General features: G+C 43.5%; 1 protein-coding gene across 2 annotated transcripts in view; it reads left to right on the top strand.

Moving 5' to 3' along the window:
• Positions 1-26,103, top strand: part of LOC144762250 (exportin-5-like) — a 1,106,737-nt gene that overhangs the window by 193,932 nt on the left and 886,702 nt on the right. For both annotated transcript variants that reach the window (XM_078647393.1, XM_078647392.1), the window contains exons 2-3: positions 14,092-14,213; positions 17,355-17,427. In XM_078647393.1, the coding sequence (XP_078503519.1) occupies positions 14,092-14,213; positions 17,355-17,427 (195 nt within the window). The remainder of the gene's footprint in view (positions 1-14,091; positions 14,214-17,354; positions 17,428-26,103) is intronic.

The following is a 26,103-nucleotide window of genomic DNA, read 5'->3' as shown; positions in this document are numbered from 1 at the left end:
CCACAGGAGGGGAGGGGGGAGGGTGGGAAGCAAACGAGGAGCCCCGCACCCCCAGCAGGCCAATTCCAGCTGGACCAGATAAGAAGCACACCAGGTTGTGTCCACTATGCTCTGTCAAGTCCCCTTTCGTCCATACAGCTCATAACACTCCAGAGCGGGAATATTGCAGGCGAGTTGGCGTGCCCCCACCGCAGCTCAATGGGCTCAGGGATCCCATTCACCTCTCCATGCTGCGCTGAAGTTCACTGAAAGATCCGTTGTGTGCCCCTGGCCAGAGCTGTGGCCTCACTATGGCAGCAATAAATAACCCTAGTTCATCTTCCGCCAGGGCCTCTCAGTCCGCAACCCCCCCCCCAAGCAAGAGGGGGGGGGAGGAGGGGAGCAAGGCCCACCGGGTCTCTCTCTGGTGCTGGGGGGTGGGGGGGGAGAAAGCAGAAGTCCCTTCAACTTAGGCCCCTTGTGCCCCCAGGCCTCCCTCGATCCTGCCCAGGCCCGAGGAAATCCCCCGACTCCTCCCTCGCTCGGGGCTCCGACAGTCTCTCTGGCCGTGTCTCCTCCGCAGGAGCCGGTGGGCAGGCGGGCCGCGTCTTCTCCGCAGGAGCGGGTGGGCGGGCGAGCTGTCTCTCCGGGACGCAGAGCAGCCCGGCAGAGCGGCCCCGGGACCCCCCCCCCGGCACTCTCACCACTCGTCACGCCCCCCCCGAGGCCTCCACCCCCATTTCTAATATTTACACTGTGGATACTTTTATAAAGTTAGTACGTCCTGTCTGACCAGAACAACTCGTTTGGCAATCATGTATTTGATTGCATTTTCAAAACGGTAGCAGAACTTAACTGCAATGTTTAATTAACTCTATACATATTTAAACATTGCCCATTTAATGGAATAATTGAAAAAAAATTCTAATGGGGCCCTGATTGATTTATTTTTTCCACGGGGTAGAGTGCAGCATTAAAACGTTTGAAGACATCTGGGTTAGAGGCTCGGGTGGGGAGTAGGGCTCCACCAGTCTGGGATATACGTTTACAAGGGAAAGGGGTTGTAAAACACAGGGCCCAACAGATCGAAAGTACAAGAGTCCTGTTGTATATAAAAGATGTCCAGGAGTCATGGATATATTTATAGTTGATTTATTCAGGATAGTTACAGGTCCAGTTCTTATGATGGTAATTAAGAGACCCCACCAGGAGTGACCTCCCTGTCACTCAGCCTACCTTCAACTGTCACTAGGCTCAGGCAAAACCCCGAGTATTCTATGATGTCACTAGGAAATATTACTGTGACATCAAGAGAGTAACAAGGAAATACAAACCCAAGGGAAAGAGACAAAGTCCATGTACAACATATCTCCTTTCTTTAGGGAATTTAACAAATAGATACAAACTAATATAATTATTAAATAAGCAAACAGAAACAATTATTACAAACTGATATCATTGTTAAATAAGTAAATAAACTATGTCGCCCAACAAGAAGATACGAACATATAAGAAGTAATAAGAAGGAAGAGGAGTGAAAGAACAAGGAAGACACAAATACCACTAATGAGGTAACGCACACCACCACCTTCTTCCTAATAATGGTTAAAAGCAAGAAACATACAAGAAATTAATGAAAAACACAAGAAAAAGAATACCAGACGTCTCCGGTATCTAGTGAAAAAGAATCCGCCAAAACACAGGTGAACCAGCACGAAGAGTAGAGGCAGGAGACTAAACACCAAATTACAGGAATATAGAAAGTTCAGAAGAATAAAAAGACATGAATGAAGGGTTACACTCACCCAACAATCACTCAACCAGGAAATAATCCGTGGAATACATTTAGTCACACGTACTTACTGTTAAAGGGTATAAACTCACCCATCAATTACTCAACATTAAATGTCAATAACGTAACACGAAAACGACCTGCAGGAATTACACGTGTAGAAATTATATGAAAAGGATGTATTCATTCTACATAAATATCATATTGGGGATGCTCTCACCCTTAAAGTATAACTAGGGATATATTTACCCTTCATATATATCATGTCAGGGATACACTCACCCTTATCGAATTTCAAGAATTTAAATGGATATACTCATCCTAAAACAAGTTGCAGGGATACACTCACCCAGGAATGCAACTATAACTTAACAGGGTTTACAAGAAATCCTTAACCCGTAAATTTCAAAAATTTTAAAGGATACTTTCACTCTAAAACAAGTTGCAGGGATACACTCACCCAGGATTGCAACTAGAAAAATGCACTAATTTCAATAAATGCATAATATACAAGTTAACACATTGTTATAGAATCTGCAATATATAGAGAACTGAAATAAGCTTTAAAATATGTTTAGATCTCAATTCTGCTACAGCTGAAAAATTTTGGGCAGAAAAGCATTAGGAGAAATCATCTCATACGTTAGAAGATTAAAACAACAAATTAAAATAATAAATGTAGTCACCGTAGTCATTTGTATAAAATGGAAGATGATATCAGAAACAGCACAGTTCCAACACGTCGCTCTTTGAAGTTATAGTTTTAATCAGGTCCCACATAGTGCAGAATATTACTTCAAAACGAAAATGCAGGCAAATATAAGTTCCATTAACTTCCAGTAGATGGCACTAAGTGATCACAAAGTTCCGGTTTCAAAACAAGTAAAGTTTCGTAAAATCACTGATATTTGGTTACCTTATCCGGTCTTGAAAGTGAAGACAGTATATAAAAGTATAACGTAGGAGATGGAGGTAACAATAGGTGAGAATAAAAGAGACGCTGCTTCCAGGATCTATGCACCTCTGTCACTTTGCTACTTGAGCTCAGTTAATGGACTAATTTAGCTGTGTTTGTAGGCGCTTTCTGAAGATTCCATGCATATTCAGGTGTAAGCGCTCCTTTTCTGCGTCATACATACGAGGAAATGTTTATTAAATCCTTTCGATGTGACGCAAGTGTTTTCAATTTCGTTGTGCTTCCGTAGCCTCATTACCATAGAAACAAAAGTACATATTGAATACAAAATGGCCGTTCACGTCGCGCTGTGACGTTTACTTTTGCGCGATGACATACTGAAGGTACTCAGGTTTCTTCAAAACTCTGGAATGAGGCTGGATAGGCGATCACGGATGGAGCCGGTTGCTTCTCCGCTGAATCACATGGAAATTCGACTACGTCATCATTTATAAAAGTGGCATTGTGGAGAGCAGATCGATGCAGAGGGATACAAACGGCTGCTGATAAATGGTAAGCTAAGGCAAACTTAAATTCTATAATTCAAAATTCACAGTAGAATAACTCGGGTATTGTTTTCAAATTGTATTTCATGTCTTTCACGTTGACTTTGCAGTGTAAAACAATGTGCGCTGCTTTAAACTCATGTTTTTAATTAAAGTGGAAACACATGCGCGGTCAATTTCCTTTAATCTCAATCAGCTGATGTCTTTGTTATTCGAGTGTTATTTGTTCTTCAGTAAAAATCTGATGTCTTTACACGCTTGAGTGTTTATTACATTTACTTATTATTCAACTGCAATAATTATTTTAAGCCGAATTTCGAATTGAGAATAGTCGCTCGTTTTCAGCAATGCTCTGTTACATAAATACGCTAGTTCAGACAGTAATATAGAAATGTGCCTTTCCTCTCAATACTTTAACAGTGACGCCTTGGGAAACAGGCTGTCCGGATGGTAACGGACTCTGGTGGGGCCTGGCAAGGCGTTGCTTGGGATATAAGTAAAGTAATAGTCAATGAGAGGTTTAAAATATAAATTAAACAGAGGCTTACTTGAAAGCTGTGAGGTCGTTTTTCTTTTGTAGTTCTGTTTCATTTCTTTATGTAGAATAAATTCCAGTATATTTTAGGTTCCTTATTTTATTCCTTATTTATCCTTAAGTACGCTGTAGATAAATTTTAATTTTCCTTTGCACGCTGTAGGTTCTTTAATCTTCTTTTGCACGCAGTAGGTTCTTTGAAGATGTCCAAAAGTCGCCAAAATGTTGTATATAAAAGATGTCCAGGAGTCATGGATATATTTATAGTTGATTTATTCAGGATAGTTACAGGTCCAGTTCTTATGATGGTAATTAAGAGACCCCACCAGGAGTGAGCTCCCTGTCACTCAGCCTGCCTTCAACTGTCACTAGGCTCAGGCAAAACCCCCAGTATTCTATGATGTCACTAGGAAATATTACTGTGACATCAAGAGAGTAACAAGGAAATACAAACCCAAGGGAAAGAGACAAAGTCCATGTACAACAAGTCCTCACCCAGATCTCGCAATTGAACACTGATAACTTCAGCTACCTGTGAGCATTCAGTGTTGCTATAGGTATCCCACGGCCCTGTTAATCCCAGTACCTTGTTACTGGAGAGGCGAGCGCATTACAGATGAGTTGCTGATTGGGTTGGGTGGGGGAGATACTCAAAGGCTGAGCTTCCGAGGTCCGGCTCTCCTTCCTGGGGCGCAGCGGCCTCCCGCAGACAACCTTGGAGAAGGGGCTCACAGTTACCTTGGCGACCCTCAACGCCACAGAACAATAGCGGGCGCAATGACACTCTGCCACTAATCCGTCTCTATTGTGGATCGGCAAGGGAATGTGAGGCTGGGGTAAATACACAAGGCACTTCTCTGTCACAGAGCTGATCGTCAACACAAAGTGTTCTTTCTGGGTGCAGTGCCGAATACTGATCATTCAAGCCTCGAAAAATCTCCTCACTACGGCGAGTCAGATTTGATCAAGTCGATCTATTTTTAGGACTCACTTGTCCATTCTGGCAGGTGAACTTGTGCTGGAAAGGAACATATGTTCTGCTTATTCAGAAAGTGAATAAGCAATATGCCTGTAAATCTTGCTTTTATCGTGACACATTTGCTCTCTGTACAAGGTACAAGGACACAGGTCAAATGTCAGTTTGTCTTTTTACAAATTTCTGCCTAGCTAATCCGGGAAAATGCGGTTTACTTTTTTTTCTCTCCCTGCAGTTAACTAAGAAAAACCAAAGGGGATGATGGACGGAGTGTTGAACATTGGAAGCACTCACCCCCAGTCAACTGATCTGGGTTTAATCCATCATCATTCTTTAGCTCACTCCGCCACCCCAGTTCAGACATGGCCACATGCAAATCAGTCTGAACCTATTCCTCATGGGAACTGTCCTGCCCGAATTGCCAAGCCATGTCTTCCCAGGACTGGAAACCAGCATCCTGGGACTGGTTTCTGGCTAATCAGCCGTCATCAGTCAGGCTAGCTTGATTCCAGTGGCAAAGTGAGCAAGGGACCCACGTCTGGGCATACCTTGCCAACTTAGGGCGAACAAAGCAAAACCAAAGGGTATGATGGACAGAGTGTTGAACATTGCAAGCACTCACCCCCAGTCAACTGATCTGAGTTTAATCCATCATCATTCTTTAGCTCATTCCGTCACCCCAGTTCAGACATGGCCATGTGCAAATCAGCCTGGCAGTTCGGGCTGGACTGTTCCCATTGGGTTTAGAGTTAAGACTGATTTGCATATGGCTGGGTCCAAACTGGAATGGCATGGTGAGCAAAAAAACGATGGATTTAGGCCCAGATCTCTGTACTGGGGTGAATGTATGACATTGTTCTGCAATCTGTCCATCAATAGTTCTTTTTGCAGTTAACTAATAGGCAAGTCAGGGTCATGTGTAGCCTATATGTGGCTAGACTTGTGTTGCATATTGAGCAAACGTTTAGTCTATTAAATCAAACAAGAGTTTTCTGTACAGCAGACACGCTGAACTCACATATTTGAAGGTGCTCACATATTTGATAATGAACAAAATTGCGGCTCAGTGAATTAAAATATCATCCCATGATTACATCATTTGAGACCAGTTTATGGAGGTCTTGTAACATTTTCATGGGTTTTCGAGGCCTGTTATCACACAACAGTCTTTTCTTAGTGCAAAGTGGAGTGCTGGTTGTTAACACAGTGTTCTTGCAGCAGGGTGATGAAACAAATGCAGAAAAGTAGTCTTTGATGGCCATGAGACTTCTAAGAAAAGGGGGTTAAGCCAGCACGCCCCTGGAAAACAACTGAGCAAAGCATAGCAGCAGGTAGCAGGCCAAAACACAAGGCAGGTAGCAAAGTGGCAGTCCCTCATGCGGCTCAGCAATCAGCAGGCCAACACAGCAAAGCAGTTAGCAGAGTGGCAGACCCTCGTAACACAGCAGATCCTTCTGGCAATATGCAGATGTAGAGCAAGTGATGTCTGGTTACAGGTACAAAAGTGCCTGATTAGAGGGGGCCAGAGCCCCAGTACGTCTACCCTAAAATGCACTTGAAGTGGAGATGACTTCAACGGAAAGTCTTTGAAGTTAACAGGTACCCTTTCAACCCAGTATTAAGTACAAATTGTGCTTCCAAAAAATGTGGTTGCATCCCCATGTATGCACACTCCTTTGTGGTTCTCTTCAGAGAACTTTCAAATATTCTCCATACATTCAAAATGCAATATTCATTTGATTCTTATTTGCTTTTATTGATTATCATTCAAATTTCCTCATGATATCCTTAGTTGTATTTTCAATAAGCATTTTCATACTGGGTCAGCATTTCCCACATTATTACACTTCATAATGCTCCAATGCATTTCGAGCAATTGAGCTCTTCCTCAGGGAGCCGCTCTGTTAGGCAGAATAAATGCACACATTGATATTGACATATACATAGCAAAAACTGAATGATGATTAACATATACCAGACATACAAAAATAGACATGCAAGGTGAACCTATTGCCATGGTGTGCACACGTGATTTATATTGTGGATCTGATGTGTGTTCACGTTGTGTTTTTTTAAACAAACGAGTGTTCAAGTTATTGAAAGAATGAGTGATCAAGTTATATACAAAAAAGTGTGAATACCCAGAGTGTGTACCACGGGTTAAATAAACAGGCTACGATGGACCAAGCATGCAAGCTGATTACTCACGAGATTTAGCGAAGTGGTAGAAATTCTTTATGAAGCTGCAAAGGAACGATATGAATTACCGTTTACCGTTCAATTGGTCTATTACGACTTTACATTGACAAAGGATTCAGCGGTCGCGGTTCTATTGCGCATCACATACATGAATACGCTCACTCGTTGCGTTCAGTTCTCATAAAACGCCTGAGTCTTAACGCCTGTGAAAACCTTACCAGCATTAAACCTTTTGAGAAATACAGGACAGATCAAACAGTAAGTCTTCGCAATCACATGTATGTGATGCGCAATAGAACTGCGAACGCTGAATCCTTTGTCAATGTAAAGTCGCAATAGACACGCTCGACCCCATCCTCTCCACCAGCAACCACGTCACCTTCAGCCATACCACCAAACTCCACTGGAACGACCACCACTGCGTCCATTTCACCTTCAAGAAACTCACCACGAACCACCACCCGCAACGGATCCCCTACCGCAGCTGGAACAAGATCACCTAAGACCAGCTCATCAACGCCCTCGCCCGAAACCCACCGACAGACACCACCGACATGAACGTAGTCGCCAGCAACCTCAGACAACGGATCGACCACTGCGCCAACACCCTCGCCCCGATCAAAAAACCCTTGAACAGACGCACCGACACAGAGGCCAGCTGGTTCACCACCGACCTCCAGGAATCCAAGCGGACTTGCCGAAGATTCGAGAGAAAGTGGCGCCACGAAATTACACAGGACAACCACACAGCCCTAAAGAACGCCAGCCGCAAGCACCAACTCATCCGAGCCACCAAAAGAACCTCCTTCAAGGAACGCATAGACAACAATGCACACAACAGCAAAGAGCTCTTTAACATCGTAAAGGAACTCTCCAACACCAGCATCAAACTTCTCACCTTCTACACCCCGAACCACCAGCTGCGCTTCACCGACTTCGCCCTTGCAACCGTCCCACGCATCCACAGGACCTCCACCGGTGTCAGGTCCTTCTCCTCGCCGCTAAGACATGGAACACCCTCCCGACACAACTGCGACAAACCCAGGATCTGCTTACCTTTAGGAGACTCCACAAGACCTGGCTGTTTGAGCAGTAGCTGTAAGCCCCTCCGCCTCACCCCCCCCCCCACCCCCCCCCCACCCCTCCACTCAGCGCCTTGAGACCCTCACGGGTAACTAGTGCGCTCTACAAATGTTGATTGATTGACCCCACTTCAACTGTGTATTGGATGGGAGTCTGGAAGGGCTACAGAAACCGGTCTTTCACATTCAGTGTTGGTGCCTTGAACTAAACACACTTGTGTCGCCCGTGGGTGGGAAAGCCACCCTTGTATAGCTGAGCCAGAGACTTGATTTGTGCAACAGTATAATCTAAGTGTTCTCTGGAATGGTTTGTATTATGTTCAAGTTTCATCTTCGAGGGGTTTTTACTATAGTGCATAACCTGTTTATAACATTTCCTGGCCATTTGGTGCTTGAGGGTGTACTCCTAGATACCAGGTACTCACAAAATTAGTTCATCATCCCCCTGTCAGAGTGCAAATACAGTGCTCTGCACTTTGAACATGTTAGTTTCTAGCAATATCCTACTAGTTGTTTTTCATCATTATTCACCCCTACCATGGGACAAAGTTCGACATTTTGCCAAAACCGCTTTCTAAAATCCTTACAGGAACCCACATACCCTACTATTGCTATTATCAGCAAAAGAAGAACTATATTTAAACTACTTGCTTTTTTAAAAAAATTTAGAACCATACTCTTATAAATGTTTAATAGTTATGTCTTACCCCCACCCTGCAACGTTTGCCCTACCCAACTAAACACTCCCTGTCTCTCCCCAGGCTCATAGTTTTTGCTTATTTCAGTTACTTGGCCCCCGCTACTGCAATAAACTCTTGACTAATCATAATCCATTTTAGTTTTTTACCCCTTTCAAACCAGTCTTAAAGTCCCACCTACTAACATTGTAAGGTGGCCTCAAGTAACTTTGGTTATTCACCTTGGTGCTCCTAGAGCTCCGCAATGTCTGTGTTCAGTATATGTTTGGTGGTTTGCCTAATTTGTTGTTTAATGGTACAACCTACTCTGGGCTGTTCAATCCCACTACTCAGTGTGCCTTTACCATAAAAACGAGTATATGTATAGTATTTAAGCTATTTGTCTTTATGTGCTGTGGACCGCATTGCTTGTTGAAATTCTCACTTTGAAATCAATTAATAAATAAATATGCGAACAATACCAGACTGCTAACCGTGCGATGTATGCGTGGTGAGGGAATTCGGCCAGATTATCTGTCTCTGGAACACAACTATTCCTATGGCATTGAAAGAAAACTGTTTGCTAGTTGCCCCGAGAACCAGGATAGGAGATTTCTGTTTGTCTTGCTAAAGCAGAGGTAGACTAACTGATTTCTTTTTGTTTTTAAATGTGTCATATTATATTTAAGATACAGCTTGTGCCTCCTTCAAAACTTGTTGTGCTTGTATGTGATGCTACTCTAATCTGCAGATCAGAAATAGGTTTGTTACTGGTTGTTTGATACACTTAATACCGTGGTGTGCTGTCTCTGACAGGTAGAACTTTTAGGCTTCCAGCTGCGTCAGTGTGTGACTCCAAATGCCGTGGTTGTTCAGGACAATGCAGAGAGGGGAGAAAATGAGCGTTGGGTGATAACCATTATCCCATACCACCTTGGAGATTGGCAGTCTTTTCTTGTGTGATCATGCTGTGAAACTGTTAGCATTTCTGGCCTTGATGCATGCACCTTAGTCCATTTCGGTGCAATATATAGGTTTGGATGCTTCATTTGTTTAGCAGTTGTGTTAAAGGTACAGTATTATTGTGGGTCCCTTGGTTTAATTTTTATTTTTGAAAGCTAATGGAGTTTCTATGTGCTTAATGTCACTTTTCTGTTGCTGGTGGTGTATTGTCTAGAGAAGGACTTTTCTGTTTCCTGCTTTTTCTGCAGTGGTTATATTGTGGTTGCAGATTTACCTTGTGCAAGGTCCTACTGGTGAAATTCAAGAGCTGTGTTGTCTCTGTCCTCCTAACGAGCTATTAGGAGCATTTGGTCATTCCTGTGTTGCAAAATATAGTAGCAAACACATTAGACTCCTGCTTTTCTCCATAGGCTCTTTAAGATGTCTTTAAACCTATTCCTTGCACTTAAAATGTAGACTACCTTATTGGCAAAACATTATTGCTATCTACACATCTGAAATTATATATGCATACACACACATTGAATACATTTACATTAAGATCAATTACATACATCCTTACCTACAAACATACTTACCAATCTTGCCGACATAAAAGGTAGGTTACTGTTCAGTAGGCAGGTCAAGAGAGCCCAAGAGGGCCTGGGCAAACCCAAATACCATCTCAGCTTGCCCAAGAGACTAAAATCAGTCCATAAAATTTCCAGTAACTAATTATTGTAAACTGGCTCATTCACCAAGTGTCACTGGAGCTTCAAGTGTCCTTCTGTTCGCCATCAGTAGACACTAACGCACACAGATGAATCACCAGCATGCTTCATTCTTGCAGTCCTGGAAATCCACTGTTATGCTTTATCCTGGAGATGTTGACTTTTTCTGCTTGCTGTCTTCTGTATTTGTCATGACTTACTATTTGCTGATAGGGAGTTGGACAAAGGTTTAGTTTTGGCAGATGCTTCCTTGGATTTTTGTTGATGTGGCATTTGTGTTTACTTGATATTTGCTGGGTTATCCTATATTATGAAGAAAGAAGATGTAGTTTTAAAGCTTGGTTGATAGGTCACAGACCTCTTGTATATATTAAAGTATATACTTATATGTGTATGTACTTTGTGGGCTCTGGAGATCAGCCCTAGGACTTGTCTGCTTTCGCTTATGGACTTTTTAGTTCGAGCCTAGCGCAGCGTATGCATTTCACTAGGAAAACAACCTCTTGCCATCAGTTCAGCTTTGCTAAAAGCTTGTGCATGTGGGGCTCACACGCCATTGGCCTTTGCGTCTGGCTTTATTACGCAATTGGCCAAAGGTGTGTGGAAGTCCCAGCTTTTAAAAGATTTACTCCCAGAGCGTTTTGCTCTCGGGAGCCAGCAGAGCCATCTGGTTTTAATTGGCCACGGCGTGCTTGTTTTCCCCTTACAAACAGTGAAATGCCAACAGCGGCACGCAGGGGCTATATGTTTAGGTCGGTGCACGCACCACTCCTGGGCTTGTTTATGTTTTGTGTTTCTGGCACTACAGTTTTTCCCCTCGTCTTAGATTTTAATCAGTGAAGTGTACATAAACGGCTATCACAAAAGCAAGCACTTTTTTTACGATAAAATGCTGTTACGCTTCCAGGTGTTCTTCTTAGAGACTGGCAATTTCCTACCACTAAAATCAAGATCTCTGGTCTCTAGTTGCCATAAATATGAAGTGCACCAGACACGTCGAAAAAAACATAGGAGGGGTCAGTCCCACTTTATAATTTAGAACTAAAATTACAGCTACAAAAAGAAGCCTGAAAAAGCCAGTTGAGAGAAGAGCAAAGGGTTCAGCAACCAGCCCACACCTCAAAGCGCGCAAAAGAACGCATCTTATGTCACGTGTTCATCCATGAGCAAACCGCAGACTTGCACAGCTTCGCTGGGGCACTGGCTGCAGAATATCACTGAACACCGCTTTAACACCTCTCCAGTCTGTCCCTGACAATTGTGTGTAGAGATGAAGTAACGTCACCCCACCACACCGAAAGTGCCCAGGTCACGCGGCCGCCCAGCCCTCCTCTCACCGGACTCTTGCCGGAATCCCCGGAGCTGCAGCTTGAAGGTTTCCGTCAAGGCCTCTTTGTCAGCACAAGTCTTTCCATGAGCACATCAAAAAAAGCACACGGTTTGGAAACTGGAAATAATGACAAACGTGACCCCTGGGTGCACATTTATCTGCAGTGAGGTAACCTCCGCCGGGCTCCTGACTCGCTCAAGTCAAATCCTTTATATTCTCACTGAAGTGAAACACAATCCCCACAATTATAGACAGGTCTTCAGTACAATGGATTCTGGGTACAGGCAGTATCTGAAACAAACAGAGCTGTCAAAACATCTGGTTATGGACAGAACCCGTATGTTGCCTGTCACCGCTAAAATAGCTCAAAATGCTACTATTTTATTTCCTAAATTAACTCTTAATAAACTGCCATTCTCAATGGATATATTTAACCTGTAATTTCCAAGACGTCTAAACAGGCTGCAACTTGGCTCAGGATTACCCAAATGGGCTAGAAAATGCAGAGGTAAAGATCTACATCACATGGTGCACTTTGGTAAATACCTCCTATTCCATGTTTTCCTCTAGAAAATGAAAAATTAAATTTTCTCCCAAATACCGCATATACTGCCTGTTCTTCACCAGGTAAACTCCAGCACGTTACACTTGCCCAAATTCATCAGAAACAAGCATTGGCATAGCCAATAGGTCTCGCCTTTGGGACCTTAAAAGTATTTAGTTATGCAGCACAACGGTCTCAAATGTGAGACCTATTAGCTATGTCAATGCTTGTTTTTTCTGTTCAACTGCCTGTATTTAACTGTCATGATGGAAAACAACCAGTAGAGGTCAGTAAAAGACCAGAATTGCTTTCTGTGGTGGAACTTTCTTTTTTAGGTCGAGCCTAACTCGTGCATGTGCTGCACTGTTTCTAATGAGTACTCGTGCATGTACAGCATCCACCTTGCGGGAGCGAGCAGCTGCGTCATCTGTTTCCAATTATCGTGCCCACGCTTGTTTACATTTACCCGTCTCGCGGTCGCGTTAATTGGGTACAGATGGTTAATGCACAACTGTGTCCTATTGTAAACGAAAGGCGCACTATTCAAAAGCCAATGGTCTGCCTCTGAAAGTAAAGTACTAATACCACCCAGTGGCCAAAACCAGAACTACAGCTGTTCATAGTTCTGAAGCATGAGCACGCTATTCATTCACCTCAGGGAATTGGGTACTGGGACAGTCATTCTCCCCTTACTCCATACGTGTGAAATATTGGGCGTGACCACTCCACGTTCTTCTCTACTCACGGGTACATAAAGAAAACAGGCTAGCATATTTTAACCAGGCATGACCGCCAAGCAAGCTTCTGAGTAAGGTTTACCAAACCGAGCACCTGAAGCATGAGCTCGAGCAGAGACCCCGCGAACGTCCGTGCAGGAGCCCTGCTGAAGGACGCGCAGTGGAAAGCCATTCAAGTCACTTTGGCTCTGACTGCCCGCGCGCGGGCATTACCTTTGGCAGAATAATATTAGGAAGGCGAAATTCGACCAGGCAGGCATTAAACGCTCAATAGACCTTCAGATTGTACTGCAAAGCACCATGAAAACAAGCAGTGGCATAGCCAATAGGTCTTACCTTTGGGACCTTGTAAGAGTTTAGCCATGCAACAGTTGTTGTTGCACCAAGGATATTGTGCTGCATAACTAAATACTTATACAGTCCCAAAAGCTAGACCAATTGGCTATGCCAATGCTTGTTTAATTTTTCTGGCAACTGCCTCTATTTAACTTTCTTGATTTCTTGATATAAAACGACCCTCCGATGTCAGTAAAATACCAGAACCACTTTAGCATTCTCTAGATTCCAGTCCATAGAAATTGTCTTCTACAAGCACCCCTAGACAATAATACTTTTTTCAACTCTTGTATTTTCAGTGATATGACCACCAAAGGCCCTGATATTATATTAAAAACAGAGCTTTGGACTATACCGTTTACCACTGAAAGTCAATATTTCTTTCCATGTGTTCCCATACCTGGCGTGTCACGCAGTTTGGTGCTTACTTTTCCTCCATGTTAAAGAGCAGTAGATGTTTCAGCACCCAGGCTAATGTGCTGCATAGCTAAATCCATCTAAAGTTCCAAAGGCGAGACCAATTGCATTGCAAATGCTTGTTTCTGTAGTGAGTACCCAAAGGTTTGAAAGCTGTAACCTTTACTGAGGAGTATACAGCATCTTTGAATGTCTTCAGTCATGTGACCACTGGAGCACATCTGCTCGCTTTAGATGTAGACCGGAAGCATAGAAGTTAGGTTGGGCTTCTTTGTTTATGTATTTTGCTTATAGACTTTGTTTGCATTCTTGTAACCTTTTTTTTTTTTTTCTTTTTTTTTTCTTCTGTTTAGATGTGCGAAGGATTTAAAGAGGAGTGCCCGTTCTGTATCCCCTGTGGGTTGAAGTTGGCAGACAAAAGGGAATGTCCTGTCATGAGGCATTTTGGACTTCAGCTTCTAGAACACGCCATCAAGTAAGGACATCAGCATTCTAGTTTTGTTTGGTAACCAATCTTGGCAGCTGGGGTAAACGTTCAGAAGGGCCATCAAAAGACCCCGACCAGTGTGGTTAGTTGCACTAACTTCTCCTGCAGTTTTAAGGCTTCATTGCAGAGACACAATTTAGGTTTCAATGCTCTTGCTCTCACTGTTCTATTCTGTTCTCACCCCCTCTCATTTTCAAGCTTTCGCTTACGAGTTGATATCATGCTGCACAGAATGCAAGGACGGTATACTTTTTTATTTCATGCACAATTAAGTAAGCCTAAGACCTTATTGAATATGTGGCTTTATCTACCACTTGTAGGCACTGTGTATGAGCTCTAAAGCACTGTGAATTGTAACCACACAAAATATAAAAAGCAATTTAGAGAAATTGGTCATGGAAAACGGGAACTGCAAGCGAACCTTAACATGATTGAATGCTGTATTCCGAACACCCTCATGCTATTTCTAAGCACTATGTTAACTTAAGCTACAACGGTAAATAGCAAGCCTATTCTTAAGAGTGTCAGAGATAATTCGCAGAGCATACCCATGTTTTCGTTATGAAAATGCAAGTTGGCTCTTTCCCATCGCAGCAGGGCGGGTGCATAAACAGTGACCGGTTGAAGGCCACTTCTTCTCGCTCTTGCCTTCGTCTTAAGTTGATGCTGAAATGTAGCATGATGACGTACCTTTCTAATTTAAAGTTCAATACCAAAAGGTTTTTATAAGATCTTATTATCGATCTTCTCACATATTTTGAAAACAGTTATGCGGCTACGAGACACTAAATCAGCAATAAGTTTCCATGGTCAGAAAATGCACCAAGAGCTAAATGTATCAATAAAGAGTTGTGCAATCCTAAAATTGCGATTTTTAGTGAATTGCAATTAGGGAATCGCAAAATGCAATGTATGTAGGATTTGCTAAAAATGTTGCGAATTCTACATATTCCTTATTTGCAAATCGCAAATTGAGATTCGCAGATAAAGAATACCTTCCCATTCATTCCTATGGTCTAGGAGGCCCATAGGAATGAATGGGAAGACATTCTCAATTTGCAATTACCAATTAGATAATCTCACATTAAGAATGCAATTTCAAGGTTGCAAGGGTTCCGAAAGGACACCCTGTTGCACCCCTGAAATATGCATGTGTGCACATTTTGTGTACATACATGCCCTAAGGGCCTATATGTACGACATATGGCACTTTTCAAAAAATCAAAATGAGCTTTTTTTAAAGAAATTCGTAAATTACCACCAACTTGAAGTTGGTGGTAATTTGCAATTCCTTGAGGCCAAATAGCAAATTTCTGGTGCTTCCAGAATTGCATTTAAGGCATCACAATTTGCAATTCCTTAATTGCATTCGCAAAATAGAGAATTGCAAATTTTGCGATTCTCTATTTTGCGATGGCCTTTTGGGATGATACATCCCAAAAGGCTTTTTCCCATTATCAGAATCTGCCCGTTGGCAAACGGGGAAAAAGGCTTGTTACATATGGCCCCATGTCTGTTATCATATGAAAAAACAATCTTGAAAAGCAGGTGCATAGGGAACAGATATTTTAGTACTTCTACGCTTGTCTAAACCCAAGTCTTGACCGGATTTGTCACTGCGTTCATGAAAGTATTAACCAATCATTCACCTAGAATGAGGGCCCATGATGCTGCTTTCATTCTATTCTGCAGAGGAGATAGGATTATTGTTTGCATAGTCAACTTGAGGCGTATAATAGCCTCGAGGTTGAGGAGTATTTTGGGAAAAATAACTTGTTAGTAAATTACAGATACCTAAATGTTTGTCATTAAGGGGGCAAAGGTAAACTTCATAACCTATTTAAACAGCCCATTTCATGAAATATGTCACAGTAGGTCTAAAAGATAAAGCAGACTATATGAAAGAAAATACCATTTTGGAGTGCCTTTTATCTGTGATTATTAGCAATGCAGATTGGATACAGAACATCTTTTTTTGTTTTTACTAGATGGCCCTTTTAAGTGGATATCTATGATAGTCTTGATGGAGTCTGACTGTTGTGGGGAAAAAGTCACAAGTCAAGACTATTCTGTGAAGGCTCAACTGCTTTAGTATGGAGGTCTATTACAGCCACTCAAGCCTGCGTAAAGAGCTAAGATTATCCAACATTACCCTACCCAAATATGATGGGTACAATAGCAGACTATTATTATATAGAGGGCTCATTATGTAAGGAAGTGTTTGGGCTTTGTAGATAGATAAGGATTCATGCTGTGCAACTATATGCAAGCCTTTGATCCTGTACAGTGCTCTACAAACCTTTTGGCTGGGTTTACGGTGTACAAATACCACATACTAACATTGGATTTTATAGTTCTCCTTCTGCTCCTCCTCTGCCCTTCATGTGGAGCTTGCTGCAAATCCTTTCCTGAAAGGCACTACAAGCCACCTTAAAGTGTTTGGTGCCTATATCTTTGTTTTTAAAGCAGCAGTGTTTCGTATTCTAAATGGTGCGACTTCATTGTTTTTTAAGCTCCACAATGCTTCACGATTTTCAGGTCTTCAGACCATTTAACATTTCAACATTCATACCTCTTTTTTTTTTTTAAGGTTACTTTTTTATTTTATTTATTTTTACACAGATCTGTACTACAAACACTTGACAGTAAACATTTGAGGAGCTTGAAACAGTTGGCCCTCGTCCGAGAGGCATCAGTTCTGTTTTATAAGATTGATAGAGTTCATGAAAAATATTTGTTCTATCTGATGGTTGTCAAAGTATGTTAATAGGAAACCGAGGTAGGTAATGGGCTGAGCCCAGTTTTCTGAAGCAAAGACACAGCTGTGCATCAACAGTTGTTTCAGATGCATTCACGTTCTTGGAAGTAAACCCATTATGATGTTTTATTACATTTTTTTGAAGCCAGCTTATGTGAAATATGGGAATAAGGTCTCCTCAGTCCCCCCGCCCCCCCCCCCTTCTCCCCTGAAGGATGAGTTTGACTGATGCACATTATCTCAGAGAAACCAAGGCTCAGAATGATAACATTGATTTAATCTGTGCAAACTGCAAGGGAGATAAAATCCAGTCTGATTATGTATAATGTCTTTAGCTGTTTCACTAACTGTAGTTATTCTTCATTTGCCAGATTTCGCTGGAAGTTTATATTTCCCATTGAAAAAAAGGAACTGAAGTCTAATATAATGGAGCTGATTTTTAGTGTAAGTACCATGATGATATATAGAACAAAACTGTCTTCAGTAGACTGTCCTTCGTTGCTTAATCTTGAGAGGGCAAGCATTTGACAGAAAAAAAGTTTCATCAGGCATTGTAAATGGTTTATACATAAGTGAATCAAATTCATGTTTCTGCTTAAACATTGTACAAAGGAGGACAGAATAATGAGAACTGGCTATTTTCTTTTTGTTGCTTTACTTCCAGACCTACATTACTAACTGCCTCTTTACCATTTAGCAGTGGACAGACTTGCACTGTTTGGTTCTTTGCAGTGCCATTTAACTTTACTTTTACTTACCCACAGCACAGCAAAAACACCTACAACTATCTCTACCTCCAACACGACCTTCACCTCTTTAAACATATCTGGTCCAACTTGCAGCAGTCCAGTCCCCAGGACTATGAGGTTTCCCATATATGGTACACATAGTAGCCCAGTTCAGCAGTAAGGTGTTGCTTCACATTTACTCCTAAGTCTGCCTTGTCACATCTAGTTTTTTTTTTATTGTTTTAACCAAACTTCTAGATGTTACAGGCTTTTGGGCAGTTTTTATATCTATACTAATATTATAAAGAGAGAGCCCTAACCTTTGAGGCGGGTAATCTCAGTAACCACAGCACCAATCACAACACCCAATACAGCATTGGAAAGGGCAGTTGCAGCAGAAGGACATAGGCTATACAGATGTCCACCATATACATTTGAAAGGTAAAAGAACCTTGCCAGCAAAGTAGTCCCTTGTGGGCGTGGGCGGGGCGCGGCATTACGACAAAAAAAAAGCGTTCCTTAAACGTGTGCGTTGTGCTGGGTGCGTGTGCTGGGGCCGTGACAAACGGCAATGGTCGCGGCAATTGCGCAATTGCGCGGGAGCAAGGGGCAAGACAAACGGCAATGGCCGCGGCAATTGCGGAATTGCACGGGAGCAAGAGCCGTGCCAATGGGCGTGGCAATCGGCCAACACCAATCGTGCCACATTCCTAAATTATGCTGCCAATCGCGCACCTGGGCGTGTGCGTTCAATGGGCGTCTGCGTTCAGCTGGAGGCCTGGTAAGTAACCGTTCGCTCTACTCACTTGTGGGCCTGCACGTTGTTCTGGGGGCCTGTCACACATACGGGGGCCGAATGCAGTGTGTGCCTTGCGCTGGGTGTGTGTCAAACAGACTGGGGCCGAATTCCGTCGGTGCTTTACTAAATTGCCGTTACGTTCCTGCCTTCACGCCATGTGGGTCCTAAAAAAATAATACCGGGAAATAACTTTCAAGGGTCACCTAATTCACATTGTAATACGGTCGCCGCTGGAGCCGGGCCTCAAGCGGGGGCACACGCCACTGAGCGTGCCTGCGGGGACAATAACTGCAACGTCTCCTGCACGCTGTCACTCAACTCTCTGCATAAACTAATTTACACACGGCGCACAACATCAACCAGGGCTGGAGCCGGCCTTAAGCGGCGGCTGACGCGACTAAGCGGCTCTGATGGCACACTAACCTTGAAACTGACTGCACTTTCCCACACGCGCAGCGTCTCTAGCGCGAGCTGTCACCCACTCAACTCTTCATACCCGGACAACGTCGGGACGGGCTGCTAGTCAAGTTATGAAGTACAATATTCAAGAAGGCCTAAAGAGACCAGAGTTAGACCAAAACAAAGCAAGTTCAAGGTACATCTCTAATGACTATAGCAAATTTGGTGACATATACATCAGGTTTGTCAGCATCACATGTATGTTACGAGACTATTAGATTTACAATTAGACCATAGATAGCATTAACAGGCATTTCATTTAGCAGCACCACAACATCAATAAGTGCATAAAAGGGAAAATCTAAAAGAGAAAAAGGATAACTTGACCCAAAAAACCTTAGCACTCTCGTAGTTCCTATAGCCAGAGGAGTGGGGATACTCCATGTAATACGCAGAGCTAAGAGAGCATGATAGTCTGTCACTATCAGCTCGGTGGACAGAGATGGCAACGCTTTGTGTGGGGAAAACAAGGAAAACCTGACCACTAAAGCCCCTCTGTGGTCAGACACGAGCTACACCTTATTCTCCCAATTCTGAGATTTTCCCTAACCTTCTGAATTACACCCTATATCACACCCAGGGGTATTGCGTATCGATTGCTTGATGCCCAGCAGTCCAAGCACAAATAATCCACCTTTTCACTTCCTTTAGATCCTCCCAGTGTTAAGAAACCCCGGTAGTACCTAAGAAAACTAATTTGGCTAAAAAATAAGATTGAGGTGTGACCCTATATAACACACCAAGGTTCACAGTGTACTGCTGTGTCGAGCCCAACTGTTAAAGCTAAAAAAACAGTAGCTACCCTCGCCTTTTTCTAGCGTGCTGACTAGGGGAATAAATTATTTGTGTGCTTCTCCTAATTTGCTACACACTGGGACTAAGAATCTGTTACCCATGTGGCGGCGGCCTCCGGACAGACCTCCACCTCACAGATTCAGCAGAACTTCTAATCAATTATGGCGTCTGCTCCCCGGTCTTGTTTGCGCACATGTGAATCCGTTCGGCAGGGTCCTGGTCCTTCAGCAGCAGTTAGCTCGATAAACCATTCTCTCCCACGTGGCTTGCCAAAATGTTGCTCGGATATGAATTAACCTTAAAGAAATAACAAGAAAAGAGGCGTTTGGCAAAACAGGACCAAGTTGGTTTAATTAATTGCAGCGGCCAGGAGAGTCTCGACCCAATGCGTCTAAGGAAAGTCTCATTGTGTGTACAGTTGTCATAGCGCACATTGAAATTACCTTTACTTATATTGACAAAGTTATGCATGCCTACATCATGGCTTACATTAATATTGTTCTCTTCCAGGGGATCCTCATCAATAGTCATAAGCACATGAATATTCCTGTCCATGCACGGGAGCACGGGAGCCCGGAAAAAATTTATATATATATATATATATATATATATATATATATATATATATATATACATTTAAACCTGGCTTACCTGCTCCTCCATGTTTGCATATGATTAAGACCTGGTGAAGGTCGAAACCGGTAATGCTTTTCCTGCTGATTAAAAGAGGTTCCTCCGCAAATCCGACTGGTGGGCTTGATTTCTACGCTGCACAAGGTGTGAAATGTTGTTGCTATTTACAGGCGGTGACGTCGCCAACAAGCCCCGACCTGCCAGGCTGGGTTTCCCTTCGTCAAGATTCTCGGCTGGTTATGGACACATTAATCAGGGTGACCCGCCGGCTACACACGAAATTGGAAGGAAGGATTGTGCCGAGCAAGTACCACCAGAGTATGCAGGAGGCGCTGCCACTGGTCTTTGGGAGGTTGCAGGCCCGTGATATCTTGCCACTCCAGTGTGCAGTCAAGGTTTGTGGGAAACTGCTTTTCCTACACGGTCGGATATCGAGGACAGGCAATCAGCAGGGTGCCACACTGTTTATCGGGACAGTGTGGACTTGGAGGAGCAGTGCGCCTAAGGTTAGCAAAAAGCCAATTACATGAAGATTTGCAAGGAAGTGACTTTTCGGGCCATTTACCTTTGTTTCACATGAATGCTGGACCCTGTAGTCCGGAAGTATGAACAACTGAAACCAAAGTGAGACCTTCGAACATCATTGAAATAATTGGATTGTTGCCAGAAAATGACTAAAGAAAGGTTGTGAAATGCACGGAGGTTCGTGAGAATAATAATGTTAAAAAAGAGAGAAAAAAAGAACTGATGTTAAAAACTGACTCTGCAACCTATGTACAAGTCCTTCTTCACTTTTGGTTAAACACAAATGCATTTAAACCTGGCTTACCTGCTCCTCCATGTTTGCATATGATTAAGACCTGGTGAAGGTCGAAACCGGTAATGCTTTTCCTGCTGATTAAAAGAGGTTCCTCCGCAAATCCGACTGGTGGGCTTGATTTCTACGCTGCACAAGGTGTGAAATTTTGTTGATATATATATATATATATATATATATACATACAAAAAAGAAGGAGAGAACTCTGGGTAGGTCTCAGTTTAGGTGGAAAGCAGCTCCTGTTAGAGCACTCTCAACACCAGCGACACTCTAGATCTGCTCACCTCAAATGTCTGTTTTTCTATCAAAGTTTTTAAGCATAGGATTAGACAGTGCTATCCATGCCGAGATAGAAAATGACAAAGTCTTTCGCCATTTAAACAGCAAAGTCTTTAAGCATAGGACTAGTACAGTGCAGTCCTTGCCGAGCTGTCAAATAACAAAAGCCATTTATCACTCCAGGCACAATATTACAGCTTTGAATTGACAGACATTTGAGGTGAGCAGATCTAGAGTGTCGCTGGTGTTGAGAGTGCTCTAACAGGAGCGGCTTTCCACCTAAACTGAGACCTACCCAGAGTTCTCTCCTTCTTTTTTGCATAATTTATGCGTCACTCTATGCCTGAAAGGGTTTTGTTTTGACTTAATACTGGGTGCTCCCTTGTGTCTGGACAAAGCTATACCTCTCTGAAGAGCTCTAATTGGAGTGAAACACTGTGTCAGGGGTTGCTTTTAATCATTTCAGGTTGGCTTGAGTTGGTATTTTACCAATTCAAAGCTGTAATATTGTGCCTGGAGTGATAAATGGCTTTTGTTATTTGACAGCTCGGCAAGGACTGCACTGTACTAGTCCTATGCTTAAAGACTTTGCTGTTTAAATGGCGAAAGACTTTGTCATTTTCTATCTCGGCATGGATAGCACTGTCTAATCCTATGCTTAAAAACTTTGATAGAAAAACAGACATTTGAGGTGAGCAGATCTAGAGTGTCGCTGGTGTTGAGAGTGCTCTAACAGGAGCTGCTTTCCACCTAAACTGAGACCTACCCAGAGTTCTCTCCTTCTTTTTTGCATAATTTATGCGTCACTCTATGCCTGAAAGGGTTTTGTTTTGATATATATATATATTTATTTGGGAAACAAAATCACACGCGGCTGCCTGAGCCGCGGAACAGGCCAGTGCACCATCTCGCATCAGGAGAGTCCGGAGGAGACACCAAATCTCTCTCAAACGGGACGATGGTTGCGGGCAAAAGATAGCATAACTTTCCAGCAGTCCTTTCCTACTAAAGGATGTTACTTTGCTGCAAATGTACACGGGAGCATGGAGTCTACTATAGGCGGAATACTAACTCTTACCTGCACGAACTACTTATACCAGCATGCAAAAGGAAATTGTAAATGAAAATCACGCCCACTGTGGGCAGCTGTCGTCAATAAAAGTGATTTAAAACTAGCAGGTGAGCCTTCCACTGCTTCTGTGAGCAAGCCCATGATTAAGAGGGATGGCCCTCGAAACGCGTTGGGCAGAGTGCTAATGTTGGACATTGGAAATGCATGCTGCCGAATGGAAACTGATGTGCGACCATTGCGAGTGAACGCCTGAGCGCAAAGGCATTTGGGAAACAAAATCACACGCGGCTGCCTGAGCCGCGGAACAGGCCAGTGCACCATCTCGCATCAGGAGAGTCCGGAGGAGACACCAAATCTCTCTCAAACGGGACGATGGTTGCGGGCAAAAGATAGCATAACTTTCCAGCAGTCCTTTCCTACTAAAGGATGTTACTTTGCTGCAAATGTACACGGGAGCATGGAGTCTACTATAGGCGGAATGCTAACTCTTACCTGCACGAACTACTTATACCAGCATGCAAAAGGAAATTGTAAATGAAAATCACGCCCACTGTGGGCAGCTGTCGTCAATAAAAGTGATTTAAAACTAGCAGGTGAGCCTTCCACTGCTTCTGTGAGCAAGCCCATGATTAAGAGGGATGGCCCTCGAAACGCGTTGGGCAGAGTGCTAATGTTGGACATTGGAAATGCATGCTGCCGAATGGAAACTGATGTGCGACCATTGCGAGTGAACGCCTGAGCGCAAAGGCATTTGGGAAACAAAATCACACGCGGCTGCCTGAGCCGCGGAACAGGCCAGTGCACCATCTCGCATCAGGAGAGTCCGGAGGAGACACCAAATCTCTCTCAAACGGGACGATGGTTGCGGGCAAAAGATAGCATAACTTTCCAGCAGTCCTTTCCTACTAAAGGATGTTACTTTGCTGCAAATGTACACGGGAGCATGGAGTCTACTATAGGCGGAATACTAACTCTTACCTGCACGAACTACTTATACCAGCATGCAAAAGGAAATTGTAAATGAAAATCACGCCCACTGTGGGCAGCTGTCGTCAATAAAAGTGATTTAAAACTAGCAGGTGAGCCTTCCACTGCTTCTGTGAGCAAGCCCATGATTAAGAGGGATGGCCCTCGAAACGCGTTGGGCAGAGTGCTAATGTTGGACATTGGAAATGCATGCTGCCGAATGGAAACTGATGTGCGACCATTGCGAGTGAACGCCTGAGCGCAAAGGCATTTGGGAAACATATATATATATATATATATATATATATATATAATCACACAACGCAGCCTTCCATAAAAATGCTGAGCAATGTTGCGGGAAATTCTCTTGTGCATAAATATATTCCAATAAAGCAGGGAGAAAGAAAGCATTGGAAAACTGCTTTAATATACGGCAGAAATCACAATCCTGCAAGGAAGAATGAAAAAAATTGTCAGCACATAGGCTGCATTGCAGAAACATTAGTGTAGAAAGGTGAAAAGCTAACCCATCTGTCAGAAAATACTTCTAAATTTTTGTCAAAAGCTTTTTACTTTGATTTTTTTTGGTGTTGGAGTATATCTGCTATTTATAAGAGAGTTGAGCATTATTTTTCAATCAAAAATGCCCTCTCTTTTTTTACTCTTGCCCTGCCTGTGGCAAGAAGGCTAAAACGGACTCCCATCCTGTCTGTATTCTCTACCTGCCTCCTGATTGTAATCCCAAGACCTGTCTGCATTGCCTGCTTCTGTCCAAAAGAACTCTTAAGGACAGGGAGAGGATTCGCCTGAATGGGCTGGCTGAGAAGAGGACATTTCCTTCAAGAGGCAGGTCTCCGATGAGGAAGAGGAAAGAGAGCCGCCACTCCATCAAGAAGTAAGGTTCCAGTATGCTCTCCATCGGCGTCAGGCTCTGCGCCTCAAATTCCTTCATCCGCAACGAAAGCGCCGACCATCGACGGCGGGCTGCCGTCGAGAACACCGGTCGTCGACAAAGAACACAGGTACGTCAGATCCTCCGCCGTCGTCAACCCGGCGACGATCGGCATCGAGGAGTAGTTCTTCGTTGGTGCGGGTTCGCCCATTGTCGATAAACCGATCTCAGTCGTCGCCGTCAAGTCGGCGTTCGACATTGACACATGCTCCGCCGTCGCAAGGTCACCTGCGACCGGCGTCGAAGCAGGCGTCTCCGTTGCAGTCAACCAGGTGACGGTCAACGTCGAGACACGCCTCGTCACCTCAGGCCAGGCACTCATCGCCTCAGTCTTCATTTATCTCATACCCAATGCCAGACTGCAGATGAGACCGTTGCAACAAGATCTGGAAGACAAATGGGACCATTCCTTGGGTCAGTGGAACGACCGGATTCTCCTCTCTCCCACAGCGAAGACGTCCATTCTCTGGTGGCTGCAATGCGTGGAGTCCAGTTAACGGGCAAGAAGAGGTAATCTTGCCGTATCTGCTCTACTTGGCCAAATCTGGTTTGAAGTATTCATCCATAAAAGTGCATTTGGCGGCCATCATGGCATATCGTAAATCACCTAACCAACCTTCTTTCTTTCAACTTAAGGTGGTCAAGGACTTCCTACAGGGGTTGAAGTAAGTTTATCCTCCTGTTTGACCTCCTTCTCCTCCTTGGGAGTTGAATCTAGTCTTGTCCAAATTGATGGGTCTCCCATTTGAACCCATTCATAAGGCCACATTACAACACCTTACATGGAAAGTAGCTCTTCTAGTGGTGATTACATCAGCATGCAGTGCGAGTCATATACACGCACTCTGTTCTAAGGGACTGGATACGGTTTTCCACCACAATAGGGTGGTTATGCGAACTCACCCTTCATCCAATCCTGCTACACCGGCGGAAAGGTCTCAAGAGGGTTCTCAAATTCTGTTTGGGGGGAACAAAATCCATTAGAGAGGCCGATCAATTGTTTGCAAACTACGATTCTGTTAGAAAAGGCTTCCCAGCTTCTAAAAGATCAATTTCACGATGGATAGTGTCTTGTATATAGTTGGCCTACCAAATAGTGAACAAGCCTCTGTTAGACTCCCCTAAAGCTCACTCAACTAGGGGCAAGGCTGCTGCGGTTGCATTCTTACACAATGTACCGATAGCCGAGATTTGCAAGGCTGCAACTTGGAAATCGGTCCATATGTTTACCAGGCATTACTCCAGGGCAGATACCCAAGTGGGCCAGGCCTCCTTGAGGAATCTGTTCCAATGCTAACCTATTGGAGTCTGTATATGCCTTATGGCTACTATGTACTCTGTTTACTTGCCCGCAGGATGAGAGGGTGGGCTTGCTATTCTATTCATGTGCTATTGATGAGGATCCCCTGGAAGAGAAGGATAAGTTACTTACCTGTAATCCTAGTTTTCTTCCAGGGGTATCCTCATCAAAGTCATAAGCAACCCACCCGCTTCCTCGGGCAAGTGAACATGATACATATCATCTCTTTGTAAAATGGTCTGCGGGTCTCCGCAAAGAACAACTGACCTAACTGTCACCCCTGAAACATGATGGGAAGCTAGGGGTCATGGCTGCCTTAA

Source organism: Lissotriton helveticus, chromosome 6 (genome assembly GCF_964261635.1).
Source record: "Lissotriton helveticus chromosome 6, aLisHel1.1, whole genome shotgun sequence".
Taxonomy (NCBI): Eukaryota; Metazoa; Chordata; class Amphibia; order Caudata; family Salamandridae; genus Lissotriton; species Lissotriton helveticus.
This window is presented reverse-complemented; position numbering and strand designations above follow the sequence as displayed.